The sequence below is a fragment of the Numenius arquata genome, chromosome 3, assembly GCF_964106895.1.
Source record: "Numenius arquata chromosome 3, bNumArq3.hap1.1, whole genome shotgun sequence".
NCBI classification, from domain to species: domain Eukaryota; kingdom Metazoa; phylum Chordata; class Aves; order Charadriiformes; family Scolopacidae; genus Numenius; species Numenius arquata.
In genome coordinates this window covers 58,224,087-58,242,573 of record NC_133578.1, presented here as the reverse complement: position 1 = coordinate 58,242,573, position 18,487 = coordinate 58,224,087, and the positions used below count along the sequence as shown (strand labels likewise).

The following is an 18,487-nucleotide window of genomic DNA, read 5'->3' as shown; positions in this document are numbered from 1 at the left end:
GAGGAATAATAAATACCAGAAAACTATCAGTGTACTTGACTGAAAACTGTCTGCTTCAAAATTGCAACTTCTTTGCTGTACTCGCATTCCTTTCAACTCTGAGTTTTAAGTTACAATTTGCTCCATACAAAAATGACTTCTAGTTGTGAAATGTTGTCCTGAACTGATGTTAGAGCAAAGCATTAGGATGGCATAAATTAAACAGTCATGATCATAGTAAGCAGACTAATAATGCACATTGCTTTGTTTTTCTTATTGGAAAGTATTTAACAGTATTTAAACTATATTCCTTTGAAAATATTAAAGAAAAAAAAAATCTTTGACACCGTTCTTCCTTACCTCCCACTCTTTAGCAGCATCTTCAGTAGTAGTTTCTTCACTAGTTTCAGTCTCTTCCTTCTTTTTTACCACTATAAATCCAGGCTCCCGAAGAGATTCCCCAGTATCTTCTGCATATATCTCTGGACTCCACTGGATAAAGAAGATATACAAGTGATCTGTCCTAGAGAAGTCATGATACAGAAAAGAAAAATAAGGTAAGTTTATCATCTTTTGGGTCATGTCTAATAATTATGAAGTATTTAAGGTTAAAATGAAAATACTTACTATTTCATGTTTTACTAGATATTAGAGACACATTTGAAAAAAACTAGTTAGTTGGTTTTTTTCTTTTTAATTATACGAAGCTGACTCTGGAGGAAAAACAGGAAACAAGTTGGCAATTGAGACTAGCTGTGTTTTCATATACAAGTACAGTACTTCCACTTGTGTCCCTTTGGAAACCTCTGTTTACAAATGAAGTAACTTCCAAAACATAACACTAAGACTTTTTTTTTAATTTTATTTTAGAAGTTACATAAAAAACCTAAACAAAATTGGAATTTAATAGTGTCTGCATGTCTTTTTTCTCCACCCCTGAAGAAGAGTTGAACACTCCCAAGACATGTAACCAAAATTAGACAGATTGTGAGAATTACTACAGTCAAGAGGAAGTAGGGCTGGAAGTGTGCATATATGTAACCAGATCATAAACTACAGACTCCTCTAACTGCAGAACTGCAGCAAGTACCAAGATTCAAAGTTACTTCCTTCTAAGTTATCTGCCACAAATGGCATGGCTCTCCAGTTTGGAAGAGCAAAAAAAAAAAAAAAAACCAACATACAAAACACACCCCAAATTCCCAGAAGAAAGATATTTACAACCCTAATAGATGTCAATGCATACTCTTTAAGCATTTCCTGTAGGTGCACAGATGGAGCGTTTAGAAAAAAAACAATGAATCCACTAGTATCTCTTCATCATGGAAAAGACAGCTTCAGAGCTAGAGCTTTATGGCTCTGGTTACCAAGAGTTTGAATGTTCCTTATGTCCCTCTTCAGAGATATTTGCTACAGAGAATCTGCATACTAGATTAGCATGAAGAACAGTATTTGTTTCCCCCCTCCCCCTTACTACATTCCTGCAAAACTGAATACTGGAAGGACTGCAAGAGATACAGAGCAGCAACGTCTCTCAGAACTGCAGCTATAATTTTCATGTGCCTCTCTTTAAAAGGATGTAGCACACAGGTATGTAATAATAGTCTCTCAACAGGGTCAGCTATTCAAAGTCCCCCTTGTTAACATTAAGGTTCCTGGATAACAATGATGAAAGGAAAAAAAAAAAAAAAGACAAATCTTTCTCTGGCAGTAAGAGAGAATAAGACATTTCGGATGCATAACGCTAAATAACTTCTATGACAAAGTCAGAACACAGAACAAAAAGCTGTAGACTCCTCATGCACTGAACAAGGTATCAATTTTAAAAAGTCTTACAAGTAGGAAAATTTAAAAAAATAATTCTGATTTTAACTTTAAAAACTTGAAATTGTGTATAATTATAGCAGTTAAGGTAAAAAAAACTTGAAATCAAAGGAACTCTAAGACACTCCTTCCCAGACTGATTCATTTGAGATTAAGAACACTGTAATAATGCAAGTTTGTCAGATACCTACTTTTTTTCCTCTTTTGTACCCCTAGGTGACAAAAGACAACTGGGTTAACACTAAGTATTTTGATCTATGCAGAGTAGCACTCAGTAACCTTAACACTGAATTAAGAAAACAAAACACCCCACTACCACCACACATGACTTTTTGTGTACAAAAACGTAGGACACACATTTGATAAAGAACAAATCACTAATTGCCCATGCAGTTAGAAAGAGAAACTCTTCATAGGTGGAGTAATTTCCAAGGAGATCACATATAAACTAAGAACTATTTCTCAGTGACAAATCTTGCTTGATGCTGAAGATAAGTACTTCGCTGCTACATCAGAAAATCAAAGAGACAGTAATCATTTTAATCAGCTGACCTAGACATCATTGCCATATGTGAAACATTTATCTGTTTTCAAATGAAATACAATATGAATAGAATAAGAACATTGCAGTTGAATGTAACCACAAGAGGTCACCTGGCCCGGACAGGATTAGCTATACCGCAATCAGCGTGACACACGTTTGTCTCAAGAAACTGCATAATCTCCACCACTTAGGGGTCGCAGGGGTGATGTTTAAAAGCAGGTTAGTGATGTGCTAGCATAGACTCAATTCTCCCTGCTGGAAAACTCATGTATTTTGATGTAATTTCAGTCCATAACACATCTCCATTCACAGTGGACACACACACACAAAAAAAAAAAAAAAAAAAAGACTGCCGCCTTTCTTACTGCAGCCAACTTTTAAGTATGAAATCATTTTATGTTTATAATCAACCTTTTCTCCTTTAGATTAAAGAACCCCACTTACTTCTAATTTTCTTTATATGTTACACTTTCTAGGCATTAATTAGTCTTGCTGTTTTCCTCTGGACTCTCTCCAATTGATCCATATCTGTCCTCAACTGCAGTGTCCCAACTGGACATTCTATGCCATTCAGCTCAAAAGAAAAGATGGAAAAGTGACTTGATCATTGTGTGTAGGTATTTATACAAGATGATAGCTGATAGTTTTTTGTTGTTCTTTCTTTCTTTTTACCCCCCCTCTTCTGACAAGGATGATACCAATACCCTGATACTGAACTTGAAAATCAGTCTGTTCCCCAGCAGTAAAGATCATTTAAGAATTTAAGACTTTACCAGAGAGAGAGCATGGACATGTCATGTCTTTGAATCACTGCAACAAATTTAGATATTTTTCCAGTAGATATGTTTAAGCTGCTTCCTGGAAAAGTTCTACGTTCCATTCATGCAGATAAGAAAAAAGAACCCCAGCTAGCTCTTCTGTACTCAGAGCTTTATGAAGTAGAGAGAATTTTTAGGAAGTTTCCAAATAATGGGAAGCACAGATAATGACAATACAGACTGTTGCAGAACTCACTTCCTTCACCAGACACCACTAACTTGAATCTTTCTTTCATTATTCACTTGGTACAAACACAAGCCTAAATAACACCACAAGAAACTACTGGCTGAACCTGCAAGTAACCCAAGCAAATCAATAAAACTTCAGTATGGTAATGAAGTATTCCAGTGTTAAGTACAAGCCAATCATCAATATCCTCAGTTGCTGACCCTTTTTTGTGTTGCTTTACAGACACAGTCACTGAAAAAAATTTGTATGGTGCATAAAAAAAAAAAACAATGCTGAAAGACCTATTGGAAAGTGTTGATTTTTAGAGTCTACCTCCTTCTTACCTTTCTTGCGGAACAGCAAACCAGTACTCGTGTTTTTTATCCCTCTGTGCATACTGCTGCATTGTCGCACTTGCTTGCGAAACAAATGTTTTTCTCATGGGTTTTCCAACCCTGAGACGCAGAAACTTGTGGGACCGATGTCGTCTTTTTTCTTTTGTAAGAGAAGAGCCTATTAGTAAAGAAAAAGTAAGCTATCCACAATGTGTAAAACAGCTTAACAAAATTATTAGCCAACTTCATATTAGGCAATACAGGTAAATAAAGGACACATATATACGTAAGTAATAGATGAGGTAACATAGGTAGTAGTAATTCCCTGTCCTTTTTTTTTTTTTTGTTACATAAATTGCATCTGCAGAATTAACTTCAGAGTACAACATATTTGAGTAATTCTAACATTCATTTCTGCTTCCAGTCTCAGATCACATTCTGACAGTTTCACCCATGCTTGAAAGTATTTCGGTAAGTATTCTCAATGCATATGCCTCAGTACTGAATCAGACATCCCTCCCACTGTTAAAAGGATATTCCATATACATACAAATGACACAGTGTTAAACAAATACAAGAGCTGATTCACCTATGTCAAACCTGTTCATTAGTTACTTTTCATTTAAAAAAGAAAAGTTCTGGTGCTACTAAGAGGATTGAGATTAATTTTAATTTGTTAGCTATATCAAACACTTCAAACGTATGAACACCACTTCAGGATGAAGTATACTAGATGTTGCAGTACGGGATTTTTCCCTCCAGTAGTACATTTAATTGAACTAATAGAATTCTATGATTACCCTCAAGGTCCGGATTGTCAAGTCAGCACAAGGTAAAGGAAGAAGCCTTCTCAAAATTGTTTCTTTGCTAGATTAATTGCCCAAATCCTAGAACAAGACTTCCAGCCACAAGAGACTTATTAAAGCAAGGAAGTAAAACGCAAGTTTGAGAGTTCTTATGATCAGCTATAACAACAAAAGACTCGGCCTACATCTGGTGTTACATGTACATGCAGATACATTCCATTTTTCTAGGATGCTCATCTTTTCTTTGCAGCTGAAGTTTTCCTTCAGTGTCTAGGCAGACTTCAGATACACTAAGCACCGAAGACATCAACTTCTGGATCTATAAACATCTCTACTGGATGTTTTCTCTGCCAGATTTTCACCATAAAGGTTAGAATAGGATTGTTCCACAAAATAATTTTTTTCCCAGTAAATATTTAAATGTGCGCCTCCTAATACTCAGTTACAATACTGCAGGTTTATACCTGCAGTATACAGTAGAGTAGAATAGTCATAATGATTTGGAAGTATTTTATAAATGTAAGCTCAAAGGTAAATTGTCAGATAAAACCACCCAAAATAAACAAAAACCCCCTGTTTCATAGGACTGGCACATGAACTTTGTGGCAGCGTTAGAGAAATATTCTTAAAATGATCTGATATTTGAGATTTTGGTCCTTCACTTGCAGCAGCTCAGAACTTCTGACACAGAGCTCAGAGAAGAGGGATTTGTATCATACCTTAAAAACCAAGTGAGATTTAGTTCCAGCTAGCTGAGAATTAAAATAAACAATTTAGCCCTGCACCCAAATCTCAAAAGGACTATTTAAGATATTTTTTTTTTGGTGTGTTTTCCAACATATTTTTGTTATTTGATAGAGAAGTCATTAGAAAAAAAGATTTTCGTACTGGTTATTGTGTGAGATGCTTTTTTTCCCCCTTTCAATCTTGTCCAATAACCAGCTAACTAAGCAGCAAACAGACATGCTAGCTTTAGTGAATTTCAGCTTGTTTATACACACAAAACTATAGAGCAGTATAGTTTCTTCAAAGTATCAACTACATCTAGCTTTTATTTCAGCCCGGTGGTTACCACAAGTGTCAAAAAATAGAAGAGAATCAGTCCTGTGCAATTAAAAAAAAATAAAATATCCAAGGGCAGCGTTTTTAACTCTTCTAGACTATACATAGTTATCAACTTCCATTGCATCATCTGTTCAACATTCAGAACAAGTAGATCATTAATTCCAAACTCAGAAACATTTGACCTCTGTGAAGACCAACAAATGATAGCTCCCAAAAACATAGATGCTCAAAACTCAGAAGAAATTCAACTAAGCCCTTGCTATAAGCAGGAGATACAGACCTATCTAGGTAATTTAATAATACAAAACTCATAGTAAGACTACTTCAGAGTTTTGGTCTGATAGACAGTATAGTAGATATTGTTCACAGTATTTCAATTTTTTAATGATCTAATAGACCTGTCACATTTAGTCTTTGGTGACCTTCAAGAGTTAAGCAGCAGATCTATGCTTTTACCTTGGCTCCATTTAAACTTGCCTGTAGACAAAGCCAGTAGAAGCTTCACCAAATCTATTTAGATTGAGAAATACTAATTCATAATTCACTGTTTTATTTGCATTCTGCTAATACAACATGCAAGAATAAGAAATACACAATAATTCCAACTGAAGTTGGACTGAAGTCATTGGCACAAATCTCCAAACAGTAACTTTTGCTACTTTTTTTCTAATTATTTTTCTCTGTATTTTACACCCACAACCTTCAGTGAGGCTGTAACAGCATGCGCAGAGGGTTTCTAGCCAGCACTCCTCTGTTTGACTGTATGCAGACGCTTTTTTTCATTATATATGTATATACTCTGTGACTGTACAGATCACCCTGCATGAAAAACCTGCAGTGTCACTCAATTACACAATCTTTTAAAATAAACAACAAAACTAAAGCATCTAATACAACTGAATTACAAATAACATTCGATTATAATTCAATTGTAATTCACCCTTTGCTTTGAGGGTGCCAGAGCACTGGAACAGGCCGCCCAGAGAGGGTGTGGAGTCTCCTTCTCTGAGATACTCAGAACCCACCTGGATGCGGTCCTGTCCAGCCTGCTCTGGGTGAACCTGCTTTGGCAGGGGAGTTGGACTAGATGATCTCCAAAGGACCCTTCCAACCACTACCATTCTGTGAAAAGCAGCAACTGTGGCAAGGAACACTTGTACTTGCATTTTTTAAAAAGTCACAGAAAGTAAGAACTGCTAGCTGACATTTTTGCAGAGGATTTTCTCTAATATTTAAGGCATAAAAGCCAAACTTATCACAGAATGATGCAACTATCAATCTGCTTCAAATTTCAAAATTCAGTTATTTCCTTAAAAGAAGGCGAAAACACTACCAAAACCTATCATATTGGATTCTGAAGTGTAAGATGAATTTATGTCAGCCGAAGAATATACCCCTCTAATCAATACAATCTCAACTTTTTATTATTAACAAACAATTTGACCTTCAAATGCACTTCACATATAAGCTATTAGTTAGTGACAGGCATTATAGACATGTTTTCTTTCTTGCCCCCAAAATCTTGCACAATTAAAACAACTAGTTTATCTCCATTAGGAAGCTGGTAAGGCACCAGAGAATAACCTATGAATTTTTAAAAAAGCGAAATTAAATACATACAGAAACATCTTTAAGTTACTTTAAAAAGACATGACTTTTTTTTTAAATATGAATTTAGTAACTTCAATAGACTTTCAAGATAACAAGATAACTAATAATCCTAGCGTCTGATATGTGCAGAGTAAAGGTACTCAAGAAATAAACCTGGTTGTTCCTCACATTCATAGCATTAGTTTCTTACTATCTAGCTCTTATTTATCCTTAGATGTGCTTTTTCTATACTCAACCTTGTTCTAGTTGGCATGAAAGTATGACAAGATGCAAGTGAAACAAAGTTCTGAAAGTAAGTGTTAAGCCTCCAGTGTTATTTGTTCACATCATAAACCACAACCGCAAGGTGCACATGCTATAAATAAGATGAAATTCATTCCCTGTAATTCATTCATTCACATGTACTCTGTGATCAAAATTTAAGTGACAGCTAGCTGATTGCTAAGGAACATTTTTAATTTTGAGCTCTATAGTGACCAATGCATCATGGACCTAATTTTACAGGCTCGTTTAATCTCCCCTACAAAGATACTGTGTTTCAATATGAATATAAATGTAATTTCTGTGAAGAAAAATGACAGTAACAGAAGTGTCCATGGTTTTGGTTTCCTCAGCAATTTCTACCAACTGGTTTATATAAGGTGCAACTTAAGCATATCTTCAAGCCAATTAGAAATATAAGCAATAAATGGGAAGATATGTTATACAGAATAAAAACCAAGAATTCTGATGAGCTGGAGGGAGATACATTGTAAATTTGCAGGCTGACAACATAAATACTGACTCACCTTCTAATTGCCCATCTCCCGCAGTCACGGTTTTCTGACTAATTTCTTTTTGTGAATCCTGTTGCATGTTTTCTCTTTGTTGTTTGGTTTGTTGCATAGTGTGGGTCTTCCAGAGTTTGCGGAGTTCCTCAACTTCTGTCTCTGAGCCTTGCGTTCGCTCTCTCGCTACTTTCCCTTTCCTAGTTTTCTCTTTCTTTTGAGATTCTGTGGTATCTTCACAACCTGGACGTTCCTCTCCTGTCTTACTCTCTCCTTCTGGTTCTTTTCTTAGTGAGGAATCTTGATTGCTGCCCCCTTCTGCCTCTTTGTCATGCTCTTCACTACCATGCGATCCTTGCAGAGACTGCTGGAGAACATCTGCAATATTTTCACTAGGTTCTTGTCCCCCCTTTAAAGGTATTTCAGCACTTTCTGAACTTAAGCTGTGAGTACCAAACTGTTTTAGATTTACAACCCTTTCGGCACTGGGTTTTAAGTCACTGGCAGCTTCATTTGAGTCTGAAACGATTGCTAAACATTCAGCACTAGTCTGGTTTATTGTTTGGACAGATTCTGATGATGCTCCAGAAGATTTGTCTTGTCGAAGCTCATCTGAGGAAACAAGTTCCTCATGTATTGGAGAGAGTTCTGATTCTGTGAAGACATCTTCTGAAAGAGACTCCTCTGTGCTCCTTGGGGCAGTACTAGCACTGTCATTTCCTGTATCCTGAATCCTGGAATCCATTTCATCTGTATTGCTCTTCGCAGATTTCTTGGAATGGCAAAGTTCCCTTACAGACAGCTGTTCTACATCTCTGTTGAACAAATGAGAATAATGTTATAGCATTTGCCTTTTCTGTCAAGCTCTTTTCGTTAGTAAGTTTTGTTTAATGCTGAAAAAAATTTAAGGGTGCTTTCAAGAAACAAACTAAAAAACCACTTAATGCACAGCAACAGTAATAAGAAACACACAAACATCTTTTATGCTTAACAGTAAGCTTATGGCAGACTTTCTGCCAGCTTGACATAGATAGGACTTCCCAACTTGAGGTCATTACTTTCACAAGCAGAAGCTCTCCTGTGAAACCAGCAAGACTGTCTGAGATGCTTAAAGGGTAAAAATAAAATAAAAACCAGGGGAAAAACAACAAAAAGCTTTTAAACTCTGTCAACCAAAGAGGTCAGTACAACTCTATAGACCCATTCCACCCTATTATGAAGGTGACAACTAGCTCACTGGTAAGAAATGAATGGCAGAAATCATCTGGTCTAACCTTAACTATCTAAGCTTGAGTCAATACAGAGCAATAGGAACCATCAAAGTAGATCTTACCATTCTGCCCACAGGAAATACCTAACAGTGATTAGTGTCTTCACCAGTCAGGTACCTAATTTTGACACAAAATAAATCCCAAACTACTTGGTGCAACTGAACAATTTAAAAGAACAGACATCAAATGTTCATAAGTAGTGTAAGATAAAAAAGCAAGCATAAAACCAATTTATTTTCCCCAAAGAAGATAATCTTATTCAAACCTGCCTTTCAAAATGAGCTAACCGGAAATTCTCTGAGTTTTAGAAGAGAAGGACTACAAGGGGACTGTGAACATGCTCAACTACACATACACGACTCAAGCTTTTCCAGTGTTGTCAAAAAACCCGACCAGTACACAACCTTCATAAAAAACTTCTCATGTTTAAACACACTTTTGACTAGAGTTCTCAATGCCAAGTCCCTTGCTATGTCAAGCACTTTACATCTTCCATTACTTAGTACCAAATGCTTTTAAGAAGCTCGTACCTTTATTTCCCATCTGGAGGAAGGGCTCTGCATTTCTACAGAACTTTTTATTCAGTTAGGTCATATTACTGATGTTACTGAGACATGGCTAAAATTCAGGATGTCTGCAAAGCGTATGCATCCTCTTACCCCAATGTTAACATGAAGCTGACATTAAGCTTGTGCTGATGTAGTTATTTTGCTTACAAAGCATGTGGATAAGAGTTTAAGATTTATCACCTATTAGACTGGGCCATTTCCTTCATTTTTCATGATTATGCTAGTAATAGCTGCTTTTTGACAAGCGCAATGTAAGGTTCATGAAAACCATAAAAAATCTGTATGTTTTCAGACACCCTTTTTTCCACTTTCAGCATAGATTGTGGCTTTTATATAAAAATCACACAACATGAAATTGCAGTTTTTAGAACCAAAGAATCCATCGGTTTTGTGATCAGTTTCCATTATACCAATAATCTTATTTTCAGTATTCAGATTATTTTTCCAAGTTTAAATAGGTTTGACGGCAAAATTGGGAGAGGAAAAGCATTAATAATAACAGTGGAATATTTAGAAAGAAACAAATAAGGGAAAAACATGATTTAAGTCTCAAATACCTTGAGACACAGCTCTTGTCAGATCCAGCTGTAGCTGTTGGGAGTTCTGGTTACAGACTTAAGAAATTTGAATTTTATATTTCCCCAAATTTACAAACATACCTCAAATTTTGATAAGGTTAAGGCACAAAAGTGCTGGACTGAAGCAAATGCTAGAAGTTAGCGTTCCATGTAACAGTTTATAAAATTGACAAAAAAGAAATCAAACTGGACATACAGGGCTCTGAATGCGAAGTGTGACCTTTTACTATTACATGTTTTCATTCCATATGCTTTTATATTATGAGCAAAACAGAAAATGCATGTGCTACAAGAGCACAAAAATCAACAGGGCACGGAAGGTAAACTTGTAAGTCAAGACTGAATCATTAAGAAACTAAACATGCTAAGAAAAAGACATGTTTTGCAACTGCAATATTATGATTCAAACAGGTAGATTAAAAAGTCATCTAATTTTCATAATCTTATTATTTGCACTATACATCAATTGAAGTAGGAACTACAAGCAGCTTTTAAATACTCAATCTGGAAAATAAAATTCCAGAAAGCAATCATGCTGAAGTCATCATCATTCTACATCAAAAGCCCCAAAAGTACTACTATAGTAATATGTCTATTAGTTGCTCTTTCAAGAAACACATGACTTCAGGCACCAATCAAGACTATGCCAAGATACCAGTTTCCTACCAGGTCTCTGCTGAAATTGAGCTTAAAAGTGGTAAAGACAGTTATTTCTTCTAAGTGTCCAGATATTTCAGATTTCCAAAAAAGACATGCTTAGCAAATTACCTGTAAGAACTGTGAAAGGGCATTTTTCAGAGTTTTCACAGTTACTGAGTATCTTTACGCCTTACTTAAAACGGTTGCATTTTTTAAAAAGAGTTACACATCAGGCAAACAGCTTTACTCTCTCATACACATAGACAACTTTACTTTGGTTAAAGGAGTCCGCTTCTCTGCAGTCAAACAGTCAAGGTAGTCTGCAAACGTTTGTGCTTTATGGGCTCATGGATGATGGTTTTGGGTTTTTTTGGTGGATTTTTTTTGTGTTTTTTTTTTTAATATCCTTTTCGGCTTTAATGTTTCAATTTATCCTATTTCTGAGAACAGTATAAAAATTAGGAAACAGAACGGAACAAATATTTTTTCATAATGCTGCTTAAAGGCAGCTTTAAATGCCTACCATGCTAAACACCAGGGATTAAAGCTCACCGATCCAAATTTACTCTGTTCACCCCAAACAAGGCTATACCCAAAGGCAAATACACAGTTCCTCCCCTAGCCAAAAAGGTAGAAAAATATACTCCTAACGCCATAAAATATAGACAAATCTCAGAAAATTAGTCTTACAGCAATTTATCAGAGCAACAAGAGTTTGAGAAGCAAGTAGAAAATGGTAAACAATGAAGATTTGCACCTAAAAGCTGGACTTTTCTGTACATCAGTTTTTAAATTACCAAAGAAGCAGACATGTCTGCTACTGTTTTAATAGTGGGAAGGGGCAGAGGAAGCTGTGTGGTACCTTTTGCTATACACTGATTTTTAAAAGAGACTATTTGAGGAACTTAGAATCCACGTATACAAAGACAATTTGTTCTATACAGTATATAGAATGTGAGAACTTAAAGTAAGGCAAGTTTTCCCAAGGGTTTTTCCAAGCCAATCTTTGATGGTCGTCTTAAAAAGAAACACAGAAGAAAATGTGGTTTTGCTGGTTTTGTATGGTCAGCAATATGGCTACAGTTCATATTTACTCAAAGCTTTATAAATATTATTCTATCTTACATGGTTAATGACTCCTTAATTTTGCTGTCCACAATTTCCTTATACAGAGCAGCTGACATCACTTCTTCCATTGGACACATGATGCCATACTCTTCACAGCCGTTCTCTTGGACCAGAGGATCCATTTTATGAGGATCAAACATTATATTATTTGGCGTCACTAGCAGCACACCATTGACCGTACCCTAAAATGAGAGGGAAAAGAAGTGGTAAATTTTCTCCTTCATATTTCATCTTTTTTTTTTTTTTTTTTTTTTTTTTTTAAGGAAAAAGGTGTTTTCTGATTTGTTTTTGAAGCATCTTTCTGTTTAGATTTAAGCCACTTGATTCAGCTTCTTCTGTATTGCAGTCATCTAGAAACATAACTGTTTTCTGGGGAAGCAAATTAATGCTACTTACTTACTTTCACAAAAGAAAACAGTTTTATTCCTCACAACTACTTAATAGCTGGATTCAGTTAAAAAAAAAAAAAAGATCAACCCTTGAACCCTAAAGGATATGCTAGGCAGCTCCTCTGAGGTATGGATACATCCTTCCCAGATAATCCCAGGGCTTACTGGTAGTTTTGCAAGAAGCTTCAAGCACTGTCTAAAATCTGAGTCTTAATTCTTCTCACTTTCTACTCTTTAATTAAAGAACAAAAAAAGAAAGATTTTCAAAAACTGTCATTTATCTTCATTTTCTTTACACAAAAGAAACAGCAGTATCTGATACAAGTCATTATAACTTAATGTACGTGTGGACTGATTGGACAAACACATTTACAGAATGAAACTATAACTAAAAACATTAAAGATTCTTAAAGATACAGCTGCATCAATATGCAGCTTTGGATGGATTTAATTACAACACTGCTGCAGTACATGAACACAAATAGATTTTAAACTTCTAGTAGGAAAAAATTTAAAGAAAATCGATACTCATACAATGAGCTGTAGGGTTCTTACACAATGCAGGTACCAAGCTAATTTACAACACATTAAACTCTTTTTTTTTTTCCTTAAGCACTAGAAACATATGCAAACACCAACACCAGTTGCCTACTAATGAAATTCATTAAACTGTTAGAATGGTAGAGTCTGAACTAAAACTATAAGCTGGAGGAAATCTAGTTTTAAGCAGGGTGATAGTGATCCTTCAGTAACAGATCTTGAATCCTAAGGACTTTATAAATTTAGAAAGACATTCAAAACTTTTGTGCAAGAATCACAGAAGAGTTGCTTCATGTGCTGCTGAAGCTTATCAGGAATTGAATAAACATCCAGCTCACTGATAAAACATTCAGTGATTACAAACATTGTGTATTGGGGGGGGATTGTTTGTTTTCAGTTTTAAGAATACTTATCAGCACAGCATGAAATACAACTACAATCCTTCCCAATTCCAGAAATTTGTTCCCAGCACTGTGATGGTTGATGACCTTCACAGTAGAAAAACAAAGATGCCATATAGTGAGAAGAAAACTGCAAGTTATAAAAACCAAACCAAAAATACTATTAAAGTCTACAGCAATGACCAATGGCATCACTACTACAGAAAAAAGAAAATAATCTCAAAAGCAGCTCAAGTATTTAAGGCCGCTTAGTCATTCAGTGCCTGGTCAGGTTATGTATGTGACTTTTAGAGCACAAAGCATATAGTGAAGACTTCAAAGTCAGCAGAACATATTTAAATAATTCCAAAGTGTTTAAGACACTGAAACAAAACTGTCACTGGCATTTGAAGTTCAATCAGGCCAAGTGCAAGGTCCTGCACATGGGTCAGGGCAACCCCATCACAAGCACAGGTTGGGCGGAGAATGGATTGAGAGCAGCACTGAGGAGAAGGACTTGCATGCTGGTCATGAGAAGCTCAACATGAGCCAGCAATGTGTGCTGGCAGCCCAGAAAGCCAACTGTTTCCTGGGCTGAACAAAAGCAGCATGGCCAGCAGGTCCAGGGAGATGATTCTGCACCTCTATTCCGCTCTCATGAGACCCCACCTGGAGTACCACATCCAGCTCCAGGGCCCTCAACATAAGGACATGAACCTGTTGGAGTAAGTCCAGAGGAGGGCCACAAAAACAATCAGAGAGCACCCCTCCTACGAAAACAGGCTGAGAGAGTTTGGGTTGTTCAGCCTGAAGAAGTTCCAGTACCTAAAGGTGGCCTATAGGAAAGATGGAGAGGGACTCTTTATCAGGTTGTGTAGTAACAGGACAAGGGGTAATGGTTTTAAACTGAAAGAGGGCAGATTTAGATTAGGTATTAGGAAGAAATTCTTTACTGCGAGTGTGGTGAGACATTGGACCAGGCTGCTGAGAGCAGCTGTGAATTCCCTGTCCTTGGAACTAGATGATCTTTAAGGCCCCTTCCAACCCAAACCATTCTATAATTTCTCAGTACTGCATTGTGGAAATAGACTTTCAAAGTACAAAAAGGAACTCCAAGATGATGACTGTCAACAGAAGTCTACATTTGGTTATATCCACTGTAGTCTAGAAAACAAATTTAACATGACTGCCGAAATCAGAGAGCTTACTCAGATGAACAGTTGCTTCTCTTTAAAAAAAATACTACTACTGTAAATTCATTACCCAATAGAAAAAAACAGCATAATTTCTGAATCTGAGCTCTTTCAATAATGACCACACGTGAAAGTGGAATTTTATTAATATTCTCAAGATCTGACCCAGAAAAGTCAAGGTCATAGTCTTGATGGCAGCTGGGACTAGATGATCGTTGTAAGTCCCAACTGAAATACTCTATTCTATTCTTTCATTGCCCACATGGTGTATGTGGATCTTGAGAACAGTCAGACTGGAGAGGAGGAAAAAAAAAAAAAAAAGGTTAGGTCATATGACTGCCCTAGCCGAATGATTTAAGAGTTAAACACCAACTCCTAAAATTATGTATTACTCAGTAGAAGCAATCAGTAATCAAGTTCATTGGAGAACTCATTTCCTGAAGACGATTTTGTCTTCAGTTCTTCACTATTTCATGAACCTTCCCTGATAAATTAAGTACACAGGAAGTGCTAAAGCTTGTGAAGCAATAAAAGGAGATGACATTTTTCTATCAAAGGGTGAGCTGTCACAACTGACATATCACCCATGTCAACAAGGTCCCTGGTTTTATTAAGCAAACACACAATCTGTGCTCTCAAAAGCAAGTTAAAAGGCTGCTTCAGATGGCAGTCTAGGTCAAAAATTGATTAAAGAATATTTTATCACAAAGTAAGTTAAAAGTTTCATAAGTCAGCTTTACATTGCTTATCTGAACATTAGAGTCACAATATTAGAATAATGCGTATGAATAACCAGTTGCACATCTGCTCCTTGTTTCAGTTATCTTGCTTCAGCCTGTTTTAGCAGTTCAGAAGACACCAACTTATCCCTCCCAAACCCCACAGGCCAGGCTTCTCAGTATCTTAAAGAAATGTCATCATATCCAGGACAAAAGTCTGTTTCCAGGGCAAATTTGAATGTGTTTATAGAAATTGCATAGTACTCTGTGACGTTCAGAGTCAGGCACTGAGAAACAGCAGATATAATCTTTCTGCAGGCCAACGTTCAGCCGGAAAAGTGTGCAAGACTACTGGCTACATAAGGAAAACAAGTTTAAGAGACCTATTCTAAATGGAAGCTTCCTGGAACGGCCTGATAACCTGTCTGATGGCAGAAAAACCCTAACCCTGTACACCAGGCAGCTGTCCTAGACACATTCGGAAGACTCTAAAGTCTACTTCTGCAGCCTCAAAGACACAGCTAGAAACCTAAAAGCTGCTTAACTTTGTCTTAGAAGAAACCTTCAACACCAATAGGTAAATAGCATAAAAATTAATCTGAAAGTGTAATTCCATTTAAAATTTATTACACTGATAGAGAAAGAATTAAACCGTTGGAACTATCAGGCTTTTATTCGTACTTGACTAAGCTGATCAAACACTTGCAATGACTATAAGCGGCTGAAAGATTATACAGGTATCTTGAAAATACCGGCTTTATAGCTCCTCAAAAACAGATAACCTATTTAATTGTTATCTATTTAAAAGATGTCAGGAGGCAGACCAAAGCAACATTTCTGGCTCACAAGTTATTTGATAAGGTCCACAGTTACTACATGAACACATAAGGACACTTCTCTAGAGAACTGCAGCCCCAAATTTACAGGCTAGAAATTAGATTCTTAATAATACACTGATCATCATTAATATTTCTGTCATTTTTTTATTGCTATTAACCAAGGATCATTGAATGTTAACCTAGGTAGCTAGGCAAAGCTCAGGTAACAGCCAGGTAAGGAAACATTTTGTTTGGTCACAAGTTTCAACTATTTTTTTTTTCCAGACATACCAGTGTTTCTTCCACTTTCTCTAACAATTTCTGTGACTCTTTTATAAGACAAATAGCTTCTGCCTTTACCACCTTCTACCTTGTTTGCAGGAGAAAAGCTTCCCTAAAAACCTGTACATGTATTACTCAACAGATGAAATCTCCAGCACAGACAGAAACCAAGGGCTATTGATTCTGTGAGAAAAAGAAGGATAACATCAGAACAAAACACTTAAGTGGGAGCACACATGCATCTAGCCAACCACTGGTCAAGAATTGCTGATTACGTTATGCTAGTCTTCCCTGAAAGACAGAAACTGAAGCAGCTCCAGGCTTTAGGAGCTTACACCAGTTTTCAATAAGATAAAAATTACATATCCTCTTTAAAGGAGAGTATGTAAAACTTCATTTCCTTGTTGGTTTGCCAGTAAAGATCAGACAGATTTTTATGTCAGCATTCCTACAATACATATACTTCAGAACTATTATCTCAGAGTAAGCCAGCAATGAACTCTTGAGCATTTTCGTACCCTGCACTTACTTCAGGTTCAGAACAGACTTTTCTGGTTACTGATATTGATACAAATTTAGGTGCTATGGCTGCAGATCTCAGTTGTTCTACTAGAAATACGTAACACCACTGATGCCAGGATAAAAACCCTACTGTATATTGCTCTTTAGTGACTTACTTTCACCAAGCTAACCTCCCCTGCTCTCTTACAAGCACTAAAGACAACTTATAGCCTAAGCCTGCTCCCCATATAACCTTCTTGGTTCCTTGCTTTTGGAGCAGGGAGAAAGTTCCAAAGCTCCCCCTCTGGTCTGGCTGAGCTGCTGAAAGCATTTTCAGTGTGAATATATTTTTCAGAATAAAGAATAGGATGGGGTCTTACTAAGTAAAGCCCTTCCTATGCCCTCACCTGCCCATATCAACTCAGGGAGATGAGCCCAGCTTCTCCTTTGTGGTCATGCTCTGTCATGCTGTGTCTTCAGCACAGATGCTTTGGATGGTAAACATTATTTTTTGAACATTTTAGAAACAGGTCTTTATTTTATACAAATTCAATTGTCAAAATATTTTCAAAAAATTATTTGTACCAATAATGTGGCTAGAGAGAGACATATCAGAAAATCAGAGCACAAGCATAAGCAAAAAGACTGGGCAATAGCACGCATAATACAAACTCCTACATGACTCCAGTGTACTGCCAGCCTTTGCTCTAATGTCCTAACATTCTAGCCCGGGGTGGGGGCGGGGAGAAAACGGGAAAAAAACCTCAAAAACCAAACAGCTCAGTTGCTGACAGAGGACCATCAGAAATGTTTTTTTAGGATCTTGGAACATATTTCTAACTAGTTGTTGAGGAAAAAAAAAAGTATCAAAACCTCTGTCAATGAAACTGAAATAAAAATTAGACTCTGTGTATACCTACTAAGTTGTTCAACATGATACTGTTACGGAAAGTTCTGGTTCTTGAACAAAACTCCCCAAAACACCACTTGTAGAAGTCAAGTTTACTGTATGTAAGATGGATTCTAAAGACATGAAGTCAGGCAAAGGTCAGATTTAACAGCCTCAAGGAGAAATGCTGAGTCACTTTATTACTGAAAACCATGTGGACGCACTAGGTTATCAAAAATAGATCCCTTCAGTCTCAAAGCTGGTCCAGAAATATTAATCCACATATGTAAAAAAATGCATATTGAAAGTAGCTTAAACTGCCCTGGTATGCAGATATTCAATTCTGAATCAGTTTTAACTTCTTTCCATTAGAGTTCCTTAAACCTCAGGAAGTGGGAACTCTAAATCCTATACAATAGCGGAGATAGAAATTCGGACAATCATTATAAAAGAAGGATTAGAGCCAAACTTTATGACACTGGTGAGCCCAAACATTAAGATTAGGCAGTTCAATAAAACACATTTTTAAGAAGGTTTGAGAGGACTTCTGACAAGCAGGTTTCAAACAGAAGCTACCTCTAAATAACTCCATTATGTTCTTGAACACACTAGGCAGAACAACAACTGTAATTCACAGTTTATAAAGCTTTTACCATAAAGATAACAATTTAGT

At 36.5% G+C, this 18,487-nt stretch overlaps 1 protein-coding gene across 4 annotated transcripts in view; it reads right to left on the bottom strand.

The window, feature by feature from the left end:
• The window catches only part of OXR1 (oxidation resistance 1), a 284,062-nt gene that overhangs the window by 32,526 nt on the left and 233,049 nt on the right, over positions 1-18,487 (bottom strand). For all 4 annotated transcript variants that reach the window (XM_074145351.1, XM_074145349.1, XM_074145348.1 and 1 more), the window contains 4 exons: positions 12,101-12,285; positions 7,940-8,733; positions 3,679-3,847; positions 340-502 (listed from right to left, as the gene is read on the bottom strand). In XM_074145351.1, the coding sequence (XP_074001452.1) occupies positions 340-502; positions 3,679-3,847; positions 7,940-8,733; positions 12,101-12,285 (1,311 nt within the window). The remainder of the gene's footprint in view (positions 1-339; positions 503-3,678; positions 3,848-7,939; positions 8,734-12,100; positions 12,286-18,487) is intronic.